Source organism: Gymnoscopelus braueri, assembly GCF_963280865.1.
Source record: "Gymnoscopelus braueri genome assembly, chromosome: 22".
NCBI classification, from domain to species: domain Eukaryota; kingdom Metazoa; phylum Chordata; class Actinopteri; order Myctophiformes; family Myctophidae; genus Gymnoscopelus; species Gymnoscopelus braueri.
In genome coordinates this window covers 5,878,777-5,894,841 of record NC_137624.1, presented here as the reverse complement: position 1 = coordinate 5,894,841, position 16,065 = coordinate 5,878,777, and the positions used below count along the sequence as shown (strand labels likewise).

Genomic DNA, 16,065 nt, shown 5'->3' with positions numbered 1-16,065 from the left:
AACGCGTCGCATGTGAGCTTGTAGATCGGTGGTTAATAAGTGGTTAATGTGTGTTTAGTAATAAAAATCTAAATCTACAAAGTAACTAACTGATGTTTTCTAATGGAGTGTAGTGGAGTTTTCCTATTTTCCTCCATGTAGTGGAGTAGAAGAAAAAAAAATTGGAAATACTCCACTAAAGTAAAAAATAGTACGTAAGTACCTTACTCAAGTACAGGCAACTTGAGTAAGTATCTTACTCAAGTACAGGCAACTTGAGTAAGTACCTTACTCAAGTACAGTACTTTACACCACTGCATACATTCTAACATGAAGACATTTATGCCAGGTATACATTGTATGTGCATATATATATATTTTGTTATACACTAAAGTAAAAGGCCTTTATGCAACACAATTCTACCCTTTGCCTTTTAATTTTAATATTTGCGTTTGCTTATTTAGTTACCGTTGTAGTTACTTTTAACTATAGTTATTTCTTAATAAAGTTGCTTTTGTTTGTTTTGTTTTGTGAAGCGACTTTTTGAGTACTATATAACATATGGCTTAAGTGGTAAATGAATGTTTTGTTATATTATATAGCCTATACATATTCTAGCATTAAGACAAGGTAAAGACAGTGTAACTGTAATATGATTACATTCCTAGTAGTTACTAGTGTACCTCATTACAGTTGTCAAAAAATAATAATATTAGAGTTGCTAATCCAATTAACTTTGAGTAACTTAAATAACACAGGGCTGAAGTGGTATGTGAAACGTAGTGTCTTGTAATAATTATCAAAATCTACAACTAGTAACTAAAGTTTTAATAATTGTAGTGGAGTCAAAAAGTACAATATTTGCTGAGCTGTTTAATGGTATAACAAATGTTATACAAATCTAAATACTCAAGTAAAGTACTACCTGTTAATAGTCTCTCTACATCATGCTAATCCATTAGTTTCATAACTGCAGTACTATCATGATAACTGACGATCAATAAAGGTCAAGGACCCCCCAAATGGATATTAATTTGTCCGTGGACCCCCATCTGCAAATATGTTTGTGCCAGGATCCCCCATGCAATATTTGTGTTGTTCAAATGTTTAAAAAAAGATTCCCAAATCGTCTCTCTTTTTTTTTTCTTCCCTCCAAGATTGTGTGTGTAGGGTTTAAAGTGGTTCAACTGATATTGATGCTATAACACATTTTACTACATGGGACCCCCTGGAAACCGGCCCTCACGTTGAGAACCCCTGCTCACACAAGCTCATAATGGTCATAGTTTCTTCTTAGCTGTGTATAGCTGACCTTTGATCTGAATTTGATTAATTTCACTGTTTTATTATTATTTATTTTTTAGCACTTTGAGATTTGGTTCAAATATAACATGTGTTACAAATAAAATTTATTATTATTATTATAATAACATACTGTAAAATCCTCAGTGTTCATTTAAGCAATACACGAGAGGGTGTGCTTTACCTTGGTTATTGACACTCCAGTGGTGTGTGTACAAATTGCACAGTGTCAGACTGAAAAGGTGTGTATTGATAGGGACACTGACACACAGTGAGAGTGTGTGGAGTGGGGGAAGTTGGACTGTTAAGAATCAGACTCAAAATCACTTTATTTGTCAGTTTCCCTATGTACTTACAAACAGTGGTGAAAAGTAACTAAGTACATTTACTCAAGTACTGTACTTGAGTACAGTTTTGAGGTACTTTTACTTTACTGGAGTATTTCCAATTGTCTATACTTTTACTTCTACTCCACTACATCTCAGAGGCAAATATTGTACTTTTACTCCACTACTCATGTTACTTTGCAGATATAAATTATTACATTATAAAACATACATTAACCACTTTAGCCCTATTTTATACATAGGCTATTTGAAAACAGCCAATCTACAAGCTCACAACGCATCATCATGCCCAGTCAAGTCCAGTCCCATTCAGTTTAGGTCACTTGGTTTGGAGGGGGGGTGCAGTTTATTTGACAGTCCTCACTGCACTCGGGAAGAAGCTGTTCGCTCGTTTTGTTCTTCAAGTGTTGTTTATGCACTGCTTTAATGCCAAATGAACCACCATAGAACTAAGTCACCACTGTCTGTCTGTCTGTCCGTCCGTCCAAAAGCATGAGCAGACGTTAATGACCCAAGAAGTCATACCCCTTTAAAGCTCCACTATATGCCTAAATTGTGATAGTAATCATTGCAGTGTTTGTTGAGTAACAGGGGTCTCCCCGACGGGTCACCAATTTCAGCCAATCAGGAGGAGAGAGAAGCCAGTTATCAGATTCAATATGTTAATAATCTTATGAGTTATCTCTCCTGATTGGATGAAAATTGGTATCTCGCATGACCCCATATTTGGGCATAACGGTCAACCCAGGTTGCCACATTCGGTTTAGCCTATCGTGACCTCATCACGATGACAGCAGCAAATCGACCAGACAGTTTAACTAGGCATTGCTGGACCTCTGGAATCAGGTCTTATCGTTTCCACTGGACTGGACTTTGAAGGAACGAGGTTGGCTTAGAGATTCATATTATGTTCATGGGTTGATGCTTTAGGGGATAGGCGAGACCATTCATTTCCAATGGCGGAACCTTGCCACCTGGTCTCGAATGAGACCAGGTGGCAAGGTTCCGTCATTGGAAATGGAGCCAGTGAGAAGTAGTGAAAACGCTGCAGTTCTAATGAATGGCCTAGAAGGTGGCGCTATTTCATGCACATTCCCCTCCTGCGGGTGCAGAAAACATTTCATCCCATCCAATGCAATGGAAATATGGCTCGACTTTACACCTGGTTTTATTACCTTAGTAAACCTTTTTCACATAGACTTTATTTTCTCAATCAATAGTGTCAAGTCTTCTTTCACACAACATCTTTGTAAATGATGCTCCCATTAAAGGTAGGGTAAGTGATTTGCTTTGGTTAAAATAAGTGTTAAATAGCTCTATATTCTGATAGTACTCATTGCTATAGAGTGTTTGTTCAGTATTAGGAGTCTCCTTGTCTCTCCAGCTCTTTATTAAACAGAAAATGCATTTTCGTTTCAGTTTCAGTTTCATTTCCAACAAAATTGGAACTGGAACACTATACAAATTAAGCTTAAAAATGGGTACTTTCTCCTGATTGGCTGAGATTTTGACAACTACCGAAAAATGTATTTTCTGTTTATTAAAGAGCTGGAGAGACAGGGAGACATCTGTTACTGAAAAAAAAGTATTTTAACCTTTTAACAAAATACTTTTTGTTTTAACCAAAAAATATCACTTACCCTACCTTTAACTTTAATTGTGTAATTAAATGTATTCTAATAAAGAAGGGTATGCTTCTACTGGTTCTACCGAGTTAACACCCATGCTCGCTCCCCTTCCCACCCAATAGCTTTAGTTTTCCGGTTGCATTCGGAAAGCTAATTTGCTGAAATTGTGGCTTCCAAACGGGTCTGTAGAGACCAATGGGTGACGTCACGGCTACCTTCGTCCATATTGTTTACAGTCTATGCTCAAGACTGGCGTCACATGCACCATATTTAGGCGTAGATGTTGTGGATCTTCATATAAGGATGTCATTTATTTGTCTTGGCATCATCAGGATATAAGGATATAAGAGTTCCAGGTTCACAGTGAAATCTACTTAAATCTTCCACTAAAGTGGAACTTGTGCAGGCGAACCAGCTAAACCAAGCTTGATTCGATTGAATTTCTGAATAAAGTTGTCAGTCAATGGAAATATTCTAATAATGTTCAGCTTTGATGGAGATTTCAAAACGAGACCCTTTATATCACTTGGAGGAGTAAGTAGGGAAAAGGCGTCTCTATTAAATAGAAATAAAAGAGGAGATGAAAGGAGAAGACTGAAGAATGCCATTATCATTCAGGCCTACATACGTGGGCATCAGGACCGCAAGCGTCAGTACGTCATTCAGAGGACGACATTTGACGAGTGTGTCAGCCAGACACAGTCAAGGGGAGTGCAGCATGTCTTGGTCAGTGGCGGTCTAGCTCCCCTAACAAGACAACTCATATTCTTCTACAGACAGGGTGTGGATGCACATAGATTGATATGGGTGTGTCAGAACTTGGTGAAGCACAACAGTCAGTTTGTGCAGCTTTTGGCAGGTCCAGAGAGAGATACTTGTGTGCTTCAGATCAAGAGGGTTTTGGGCTTCTGCTGCCGACTTCTGCAGAACCCCAAGGATGAGAGTTTGAATGTAACCGTTTCCATGAGGATGCTGGAGATCTTTTCTTCGGAGCGAACCTATTTTCCCATTCTTCGAGACGCTGACTGCGTAGCGTCATTAATTGAGCAGGTTTTGTACTCTGTGGTCGAGAAAGACGGCTACTACAGATCGCTGTACATTCTAGTGAACCACAGGCTGCCTTCCAGTCTGGAGTACAGTGACGCTCCCTCTGTCCCCATGGCAAGCACACTGTTGGAGCACATCCTCAAACCCCTGCACTTTACCTACTCCTCCTGCGCAACAGGCACAAGGCAGTTTGTGTTTGCCACCTTCACCAAGGAGTTCCTCTCGGCCAAGTTCACAGAGCAGATATTTCACTTCCTGATTCCCGCGCTGTCGGATGTGCATCTCTCTTTCCCCATTGAGGCGTTCCTCGGTTCCCTGCAGTCCACCATAGACTCCTCCTCAGCGGCACAGAGCCAGGCCCCATGGCTGCTTTACTTTGTTCTCTCAGCAGGGGAGAGCTGTCTAGGCTCCCTATCAGAGGAGGGACTCCTGCTGTACCTGCGGGCCCTGGGGACTCTGCTGCCCCTGCTGCCAGTGTCGGAGAGCAGAGACAGGCCTGAGGTCAGCAGCGACTCTGAGGATGAAGACGACGCCGGCTTCCATCCTCTGTCCGGGCAGGACGACAGCTGTATTTCTGTCCAGCTGATTGCAAAGAAGTGCATCCAGAAGCTTTACACCAAGGAGCAGACCAACGCCCTGCTCGGCCTAGTGTGGAGGGACTCTGCCAGCGAGGACGTCTTCACCATGATGGCTTCCATCTGTAATACCCTCATGGTGCAGCACCGCCTCATGTTGCCCAAAGTCAGACTTTTGTACAGATTAGCCTTCAACGCACGTTTCCTGAGGCATCTGTGGCGCTCGATAACGTCCATGACGACGGAAATGAACGCTGGCGCCACGGTGCCGCTGCTGCACGTGATCTCTAGAGGTTCTTTCATGTCCCTGGAGGACTCCGACCGCATCATCCCCATCTTCTATCTCTTCAGCTCCCTCTTCAGCTACTCGCTCATCTCCGTGCACGACAGCGAGTTATTTGGCCACAAGACGGAAGGCCGGAGCCAATCGTCCATGATGCCCTTCACCCTATCCGAGCTGGTCACTCTGTCTGGCTGCCTGAGAGACGTCTGCCTAGGCATCATCAAGCTGACCTACCCGGTTCAGAAACGCGCTCGAGCCAAACAGAAACGCTGGGCCCAGCTCTTCAAGGTCATCGCTAACTTGGTCAAGATGGTAAAGGCTTGTGACATCAGACAACCCTTCTGCCCTGCGGGTCACTGGCTCTCTAATGAAGTCAACGTCATTGCAGATAAGGTCACCCAGCGGTATGTCCCCTCCGCTAGACATGAATCGAGACCACGGACGATGGGGAACATTGGGCCACTTCGGTCAACACTTGATGTTGTTGGGTTGGAGCCCCAGCAGCTGTCTGTGTCTGAGGAGAGACACCTAGCCATCCTCACAGAGCTCCCTTTTGTGGTTGCCTTTGAGGAGCGAGTCAAGATCTTCCAGAGGTTGATCTATGCGGAAAAACAGGACCATGACGGGTGGATAGGATCTAGGGACCTCATCAACGTCACCATCAGGCGAAACTACATCTATGAAGATGCCTACGACAAGCTTTCTCCAGAAAACGAGGCAGACCTGAAGAAGAGGATTCGAGTACAGCTCCTGAACACCCATGGTCTGGATGAGGCAGGGATTGACGGCAGTGGGATTTTGAGGGAGTTCCTCAATGAGCTGCTCAAGTCGGGCTTCAACCCCAACCGGGGCCTCTTCAAGACCACCAACGAGGGTCTGCTCTACCCCAACCCTGCCGCGAAGATGTTATTTGGAGACTCTTATACGAGTCACTACTACTTTCTGGGCAGGATGCTGGGAAAGGCGCTGTATGAGAGCATGCTGGTGGAGCTGCCATTCGCCGGTTTCGTCCTGTCCAAACTGCCGGACACCAGTGCTAATGTTGGCATCCACCACCTCGCCTCATTGGACCCGGAGATGTACCGCAACCTGCTCTTCCTCAAGAGCTACGAGGACGACATGGCCGAGCTGGGCCTTAATTTCACCGTGGACAACAACTACCTGGGAGAAACCCAGGTGGTGGAGTTGAAAGCAGGAGGGAAGGACATCCCAGTGTCCGCAGCCAACCGCATAGAATACATCCATCTGGTGGCCGACTACAGGCTGAACAAGGAGATCAGGCCCCATTGTTTGGCCTTCAGACAGGGTCTGGCCAATGTGATCAGCCTGGAGTGGCTGCGCATGTTTGACCAGCAGGAGATCCAGCTGCTAATATCTGGAGCTAACGTGCCTATTTCCCTTTCAGACCTTAAGAAATTCACAAACTATTCAGGGGGCTACTCGGCCACTCACCCCGTCATCCAGATTTTCTGGGAGGTCCTGGAAGCCTTTACAGATGACGAGAAGCGCAAGCTGCTCAGGTTTGTAACCAGCTGCTCCAGAGCTCCACTGCTAGGTTTCAAGGAACTGTACCCGGCCTTCTGCATCCACAACGGAGGTCGTGACCCGGAGCGCTTGCCCACATCCAGCACCTGCATGAACCTGCTCAAGCTTCCCGAGTTCTGCGACCAGCAGCTAATGAGAAACAAGCTGCTGTATGCCATCGAGTCCTCTTCCGGGTTTGAACTCAGCTGAGGAGGACACAGTCAGGTTACACAGAGGGCTCTCTGTCCTTGCATCTGAGGACTCAAGGCGACAGAGTGACCGGGCATTACGGTTGACAGTTGAAGAAGGAGAAAGAAAGGCAAGGAAAACAACGATGCACTGACCTGCCTCATTTCACTGATTTCATCATGTCCATGGCTAATCTCGCAAACCACTACAACAACGATCAGCGGCAGATTTCTTGTGCACGCTGCCAAGAGGCCAAGGTAGTCCAATCCCAGAATACTTTTCACATTTTGTGTTTTTTTTTTGAGCGGTGCCACCCGCTCCAACAAGTGACCGAGTGTGTTTGTCTGTATGTCCGTATGTTTGTATGAGCACAGCAACAACAGCTGCAGCTGAGATGCAAGATGCAACCAGTTACACTAATTAAACACTAGCAGGAGACACATTCGGCACTTAAAGACATGCGCACACACACACACACACACACACACACACACACACACACACAGGCTGGCTCAGCATGTGTGCGCACACACACACACTTAAATGTGGGGTTCGCAGGGAGGAAGTGAACAACAAAATAATTCAAGTGCATATTCCTGGAAATGAGATAAAATATGACTAAAGCTTCATTGTTGTCGTGAATGAATCCAAACATTTGTGGAACGAGTGAACAACATTATAGTAGCATTCAGGCTCGGAATGCAGGATAAGATAACCTTTAAACTGCTTAAAAATAAAACACCTTCAGGAATGCGTCTCTCATTATCAGGGTTGTAGTCATCATGTAAAGTGGACGCTGCATGGTTTAGTCATGTCACAACTAAGCCAGTGGTGGAAAGTAAGTACATTTACTTAAGTACTGTACTTAAGTACAATTTTGAGGTATTTGTACTTTACTTGAGTATTCCAATTTTCAATACTTTTACTTCTACTCCACTACATCTCAGAGTCAAATGTTGTACTTTTATACATACATTACTATATTATATACTATAATATTACTATATATGTCTATGAAATTAATTCAAGGACCCCAACGGAAACAAGTCCGCAAGGACTTTTTTGGTCGGACCTTTTAGACAAAAGTATTATAAATGTAATTCTGTTGTTTTACATTATTTTGCCTAATAACAATTTCAATCAATCAATCACATACGGACATACAGACACACACACGGTCACTTGTTGGGGCGGCTGGCACCGCTCAACAAAAAAAAAACACAAAATGTGAAAAATATTCTGGGATTTACTACCTTGGCCTCTTGGCACAAGAAATCTGCTGCTGATCGTTGTTGTAGTGGTTTGCGAGATTAGCCATGGACATGATGAAATCAGTGAAATGAGGCAGGTCAGTGCATCGTTGTTTTCCTTGCCTTTCTTACTAGTTACTTTTCAGATATAAATTATGATATTATGAAACATACATTAACCACTTTAGCCCTGTATTATACATAGGCTATTTGAAAATAGCCGATCTGCAAGCTCGTGAGTTTGTAGATCTGCTATTTTTCAAAGATTTTAGTACTTTTACTTTTGGTACTTTAAGTACATTTTGATGCCAATACTTTTGTACTTTTACTGAAGTAAATTTTGAATTCTGGACTTTTGCTTGTAACAGAGTATTTCTATATTGCAGTACTGGTACTTTTACTTAAGTAAAGAATTTGAATACTTTTTCCACCACTGAACTAAGCCCACCTAATAGCACTGTAGTTGCTGTAGGTGTTTTTTTCTTTTCTTGACAGAACCTGAGCCAGAATTTCAAGCATTTCCTTCTCAGATTCCAGCTGATCTCCACATCAATATTGACAGAGAACTTGTTTTTCTGGCTAGTGTTTGTAAACTAACTGCCACGCAGTCGCCAGAGAAGAAATGTTGCAGTGGTGGACAAGCATATAGGCCTATACTCAAGTAAATACTCAATATTCAAAAGTACAAAGCCGCAAAGTACATTTTCAGAAATGCTCAGAAATGAATCTACAAGCTCACAACACGTCGCAGCGTGGCACATTGTGAGCTTTTAGAATGGCTATTTTCGCAATATTTGATATAGTGTGGTTAAAGTGGTCAAAAGTGCTGTTTATTTGAAATGTAGCGGAGTGATGTCATCAGCTTGAAAAAACAACAACAAAAAATCATAAATACTCCAAAAGGTTACTTAAATACAGTAGGCCTACTCGAGTAATGTACTTAGTTAATGTCCACCACAGGAAATGTCACAGTTATACTACTGCCTCTGCGCAAACCACTGATCAATGGTGTAAAAGTAACTAAGTACATGTACTCAAGTGCCATACTTAAAGGAGCAATTCACCCATTTTCAACCTTCATATAATATATGAAGGTTGAAGGGGTATAGGCAACATTGGGCACATGTGTCAACATTGGCACAGGGGAGGGTGATCAGTGGCACACTGGAGGATTTTTCATTTAAAATAAAAAATATATATATATATATGTATGTATATTAAAAACATTTAGTCAATTAAATTAAGTCCCCTCACATCTGTATGCAAGTTACATCCTGCACACAGTTCTTCATTCATTCAAACTCTGAACTCTGACGGGGAGGGAGTCTGGGAGGTGGGGTTATTGGTCTGAGTCTAATGGTCATTACAATGTCCTGAAAATATCTGTTGGAAATATTTGTGAATAATAATTGAATTGAACATTACATTTAATTTAATGTTGATATGGCACACTGACTATCAAGAAAATAAAATCATGGCACTTCATATCAAGTTGCCTAAACTAAAATTAAGCCTCAAAACTAAACTTGAATTTTAACTAAATTAGAATTCAAAACTAATGAAATTCAACACTATAATAACCATGGTCATCTTAAACCTTTCCCCCGAGACCAAGTTGCCATGGGAGCAGTGGTGTAAGAGAAGTAAAAGTATCAAATTGCAGAAATACTTACAAGTCAAAGACCGGTATTCAAAATTACAAAAGTACAAAAGTATTGGCATCAAAATATACTTGAAGTACCAAAAGTAAAAGTACTCATTATGCAGAATGTCCCATTTCAGAAGTTTTCAGATGTATAAAAATCTTTAAAATAGCAGATCTAGAAATTTTGTGGTTAAAGTGGTTAAAGCTGCACTGTGTAACTTTCCTCTTCTACCCCGTATTTGAACCCGGTTTCCTGCACAAGTGCTGGAATTTTTACCATTGAGCTAATAGAGTCTGCCTGCTTGCTCAGGGGATAAATTGAATCTTGGTCATCAGGTCAAAATTTGTGTCAGATCCTGTGACCTGTGACCTTTGACACAATCTAAATGTCTCGATAGAGGAGCAGGGAGACAAAATACAACCACCCCAATTATATAAGTCAGTGGTTCTCAAACTTTTTCATGTCAAGGACCCCCAAAATTATATGTATTTGGCCATGGACCCCCATATCAAAAATATTGCTCCAGGGACCCCCAGAAGCAAAGATTTGAGTTAAAAATGTTCGCTTTATAAAAATAAAATAGGTTATATTCAAAGATTTGCAAACATTTTCAAGATAAAAAAAAAATAGCAGATCTCCAAGCTCATACATAGCACGGCAACGAGTGCCGCGCTATGAGCTTAGATCTGCTATTTTGCTAAAGTATAAAATTATAGTTAAAGTAGTTAAAATAATGGTGACGCTATATAAAATACTTCTGCTGGGGACCCCCTGGTACCCCCCCAAGGACCCCTGGGGGTCCCCGGACCCCACTTTGAGAACCAATGGTATAAGTTACATTGTATTGTTACTGTTATTATGACTGTTAATTATGTAATTATGACTGTTAAAATACTTTTAGTGCACATTTCTACACCTGCTCAAAGCTCTTGTTTTACCATTCTTATTCCCAGACAGTCCCAAGTGCTGAGGGCCAAGCAAGAGATCTATAGTATACCTGCTTTCTGCTATTCTTTTCCTATTCCCTGTGTGTGTGTGTGTGTGTAAGCTATTATCTGGCAGGCTCGTGTTTTATTTTCTATTATTTGTCTTATTTGCTACTCCTAGTCCTATAGCTGTATCTTTTTCTCTTTTTCTGCATCTGTCCTGTGTTTCATAACCGCTGTCTGTCTGTCTGTCTGTCTGTCTGTCTGTCTGTCTGTCTGTCTGTCTGTCTGTCTGTCTGTCTGTCTGTCTGTCTACTTCTTCCACCACTGCCACTGATACAGTACATTGCATCTCAATGTTGGACAGTTATAAACGACTAGATAGAGCCATCTACAGGCCACATAACGTAACTGCAGTGTTTATGGTGGAGTATGTATTCTTTTGTAGATTATTACATATAACAAATGAGAACTTAACAATATGCAGCCTTTGAGGAAAACAGTCAAATACAAGGAGCGAGGGAGGGAGGAAGGAAGGAGGCAGGAAAGGAGGAGGGAAGGAAGGAAGGAGGGAGGGAGGGAGGGAGGGAAGGAAGGAAGGAAGGAAGGAAGGAAGGAAGGAAGGAAGGAAGGAACCCGATGATGAGCTGGATGGCTGCTGTTTCTTCTAGTGGGGGTGTAGCAAAACAAGTTTATCAGAATCAGTTGAACTTTCACCATATACAACAATTTTCAACAATCATTTTGGGATTTGGAATTTTCTTGAAAGATTTTAACAACAAAAATCTCCCTGATTTCCCATTTGAAAATAGCACCAAATATTTTCAAATTGTTGGTCCACGGCTAAATACATATCACTCTGGGGGTCCTCTGCATGAAAATGTTTGATAACCACTGTAGACAACCTGAAGTTGCATCATGCAGTTTGTGTGTGGTCTTGGGTTTTAAAATGCAGCACACTAAGAATTCAACTTTGACCAAAAATCACATTAAAATACAGGCTCCATACAGCTGTTCCCAGGCCGGTTGATTTTCTTCAAACCAAAAGCTACAAAATAAGACATTTGTTCTTGATTTGAGGGTGCTGCTGGCTCCAAATTAGATGTTTTCACGGACACACACACACACACACACACACACACTGTCGGGCAGAAACCTTGTATCTCCAGATTTGAACTTTTTATGTGCTTTTCGTAAATTAATGTCCTACTTTGTCACACAAGAGTGTTGTGCAAAAGTAGTGAAAATAGTGTGTGTGTATAAATAAATAGCCCCCTGGGGTGTAGTACTCCAATTTCATCCAATCAGGAGCGAGAACCCATTCATCATCTTCAATTGTATAGTGTAAGTGTTCTAGTTATGTATTTATTTATTTACAAAAGCTTATCGCTATAACTTGCAAGGTTATTATGCCACTTTGCTATTTGTACACTTTTACTTTTACCTTTCTTTTTTTTCTTTTTCTTTTTTTTTTCATGAAAAGAAAAAAAGGAAAAAAGATTTGCCCGGCACTGACAGTGGTTTTCAACACAGGGTTCAAAGCCAGGGGTCCAATGGAACTTTGCAGGTCTGTAACTCTCTGAGAGTGTTAAATGAACACTGAGTTTACAATGTAGTTCAGGAGACAAAAACAAAAAAAAAAAGAATTTGCAAAAGAATTGTGTTGGAAAGACAATTCTAGTCTTTCCAACCCTTGAAAGTTAAGGACCTTTGCAGTACAATTGGTGACCAAATGATGTGACTCCAGTGGTGCAGTAGAGAGGACCTAACAAAGAACGATCCTTCTAACCACAGGTCAACAGCTGTAGCTCGTACACAGCGGTGGAAAGTAACTAAGTACACTTACTTAAGTACTGTACTTAAGTACAATTTTGAAGTATGTGTACTTTACTTGAGTATTTCCTATTTCCAATACTTTGACTTCTACTCCACTACATCTCAGAGGCAAATATTGCACTTATGCTCCACTACAATTATTTGAAAATTTTAGTTACTAGTTACTTTCCAGATATAAATTATGATATTATGAAACATACATTAACCACTTTAGCCCTATCAATACATAGGCTATTTGAAAATAGCAGATCTACAAGCTCACAACGCGTCGCACCGCGACACGTTGTGAGCTTGTAGATCGGCTATTTTCAAACATTTTAGTACTTTTACTTTTGGTGCTTTAAGTACATTTTGATGCCAATACTTTTGTACTTTTAGTAAATGTTTTATTCTGTACTTTTACTTGTAACAGAGTATTTCTATATTGCAGTATTGATACATTTTCCACCACTGCTCGTACAACACCATTCATGATGGTGTTTGAGCACGCTTGTCTAAACTACAGTTTAATTGAAAATGTAGTGGGCTGTTTCTCCTTTCTCAGTTGCTGTTGGTATAGGCATGGCTGCCAGTTCCCACCTGATGTCATGAGGGAGTTCTGACTGCTCTAGGCGGTACTGAATAACTGCTATCTTGCATAATGTCTTCAGACCAGGACTTAAGTCTAAGATATGCAGTTCATCTGGAAAGAGAAGGATACGATCTCCCACCATGCAACAGCACATCCTCTGCATCTGTGAACATGGGCGTTTCCCCTTGAGCTTAACCTCCTTCCAGGAGAAGGTCTCTGGATTGTATTTCCACAGATCTATTAAGGGTCATTGTTGACAGTTATATAATGCACCCTATGCACAGCAGCCATATTGTGAAGACATTCACAGGTGTTGCCAATGATACTAATGAAGGCTCTGTTCCATTCTGGTCAAACAGAGTCAGGGTGCTGATATTGTGCATGTTGGCCCACTGGAAACACCCTGTTACACCAGTTGTTCTAAAGTTGAGGTCCAGGGACCCTCATGGGCTTCCAAATGGCCCCTTACAGGTGTGTAACTCCATCCGTTCCATTTGTACACTCACAGAGTTATGGGGGTCGTGGAAACCACTGTGCTACACTAAATGGAACAGAGCCTTCAACACCTGCCTGCTGTGCACAGAGCCTATATATTGTAGCCACCAATTATGTACAGCTCTCCATTGAAGGCAAAGGCTGAATGAAACCGCCGTCCTCCTGGAAGAAACTGTACAGAAGGCGTGCTCAGCCAGGAGTTGATCTCTGTGCCAAACACTCTGATGTTGTTGTGGTGGCAGTGTGATTTGATGAAGCAGGTGGTGGGTTGCCTCTGGTGTTAATAATTAAAGACCAGACCATTTTGGTTGTAGATGTCATTAGTGTCATTAGATGTCAACTGGGTCATCCATCCTCCATGTATATTGTTACGGCCCTATGTGGCCTCCTTCTGTGTTTTAATCCTCTATGAGTGTTTTCAGTGCCCCATGGTAATTAATTGGAGGGTGGAGTGGAGATTGGAGGAGTGGCATGGTGTCTGGAGACACACCTGGGCTTCATTCTTCAATCAGCCAGCAGCCATCATAAAATCCTGGGAGAACGTCTGTTTCAGTGCTTTTGCCATTCGTCACCATGTGCTGAACCCTTATTGTCTGTTAGCTGGTGTTTACTATGTCTGGAGGCTATGTGCCATACCTTTCTGCTTAGTGCTTTAATACTGAGTGTTTAAAGTAAAGACAATTCTAAGCTATTCTTAAATAGGAAACGTGTACAGTTAATAGAGAAGGGAAGCTTGGTAGGGGTGTACTGTGCTGTCATTTCTTTTGTTCCCCTTTTTACCCTGTTTTGTTTATCTAGGGAGTATTGACTGTCATTTTTGTTTTGGTCTAGTTTAGCTTGGTTCTTTTTCAGGTAGGGCGCAGTAGTTTTGGCTTTGGCCACCCTGACGTTTTGTGCTTTCCCTAAACTGTTTATTTATCCACTGTAAATTTAAGTTTGATCCTAATAATAAATGTATGCTTTTTCGTTGCTCTGGTTTGTGATACTTTTAGATAGGTTACTCCTTTCTAGACCATAAAAGGTCGTAACATATATATACATGATCTTCCCCAAGACACAGGCTGAGTGGTAGTGCCTCTGGAACATTCCCAGAAACCTTGGGCTTGAACCATCTGTGGGTGTCGACATCAAATGTATAAAAGAACGTTGTAAACGTAAGGTAAATGCCCCCAGGTATCGATGACATCTTCTATCAGCACAGCTGTGTGGACGTAACACCAGGGAGGAACATTGGGGTTGGTGACGTTCTCCTCTTGGAGTTGTCACTGGGGCAACTTATTCCAATGTAAAGTGTGTCGAAGACATTGACATCAAGCTAATCACTGAGGCTTTTGTTGGGCTCCCTCCATAACGCTCCAAAGGTGTACACCTTCTGCCCCACTGCTACAACAGCACGATAGCCTCTCTCTCCTATGGAATGCACAGTGAATCGAGTTTATTCTGCGCTTATATTTTTTTATTTGATTCAGCGGCATAATCGTCATGCAAAGTTTGTCCAACCCACAAAGCTGCTGGGCTGGGTTGATCAATCAAGGAGGCCGATGTCTTTTGACCTCCCTAGTATGACAAATTGAACACCAATGCAATCCCAGCCAAGACACGCTTTGGATATCTGCAACGCAGACAGTGTGTTCAGCAGTGTTGGACCTGTTCAGTAAAACACGAAGACAGACAGACTGAGTTCAGCAGTGTTGGAGTTGTTCAGGGAGTTGAATAAGTTGCTGAATTAAAAATAGCAGACAGAATGTCATGATGCAATGCGTAGTGAGCTTGTGGATCATTCACCATTGTTTTTATTTACTAGATGTTCTACACTGCCATCAAATCTAGTCCTATATTGCGCTGATCAGAGCAATGGTCACTGAGTTATGTCCATTTGAAGTATTAAACAGTGCTGTAGTGCCCCTTATGTGTGTGATTTAGTTTTTATGGTGTGCAACCTGTAGATGAGTTAACGACATTAACCCTGTATAGCGTCACTATTTTGAGCATGTCATCATAGGTGAAACTTTTCACAATATTAAAAAAATTATAATAATCTAAAATAGCCGATCTACAAGCTCACAATGCATCGTGATTCGACACATTGTGAGCTTGTAGATCGGCTATTATCGAATAGCCAAAGTACAAAATAGGGCTTAAGTGGCAGACTGGCAGTGATGAGAGCTGGCTGCAGCCACATGCACATGACCAATACACTGAAATGTCAACTGCCAAACAGAGGAACTAAACCTCTGTTTTTATGTTTTACTTTCACCATTGAGCAGAAGTTCTCCTGCCACATTGGTCCGTCCACCCCTTGTGTCCAGTCAGCATTTTCTATCCTGTTTTCTCATTTGAATTCCTATTTATACTACACAGCAAAATCCAGAGTGTTAATTCTCAGCAGGGTTCATTTTTACACTCTCAGTCAGATTAATGGACTCTCGTGCTGTATGTCTACTTGGGAGGCGCTGTCCTCTGCAT

At 41.7% G+C, this 16,065-nt stretch overlaps 1 protein-coding gene across 1 annotated transcript; it reads left to right on the top strand.

Moving 5' to 3' along the window:
• Positions 1-3,737: 3,737 nt before the first annotated feature.
• Positions 3,738-6,896, top strand: LOC308078413 (ubiquitin-protein ligase E3C-like; the record flags this gene model as incomplete). The annotated part of the gene is made up of 1 exon (XM_080419567.1): positions 3,738-6,896. The coding sequence occupies one exon, from the start codon at positions 3,738-3,740 to the stop codon at positions 6,894-6,896; it is 3,159 nt and encodes a 1,052-aa protein (XP_080275693.1).
• Positions 6,897-16,065: the final 9,169 nt, after the last annotated feature.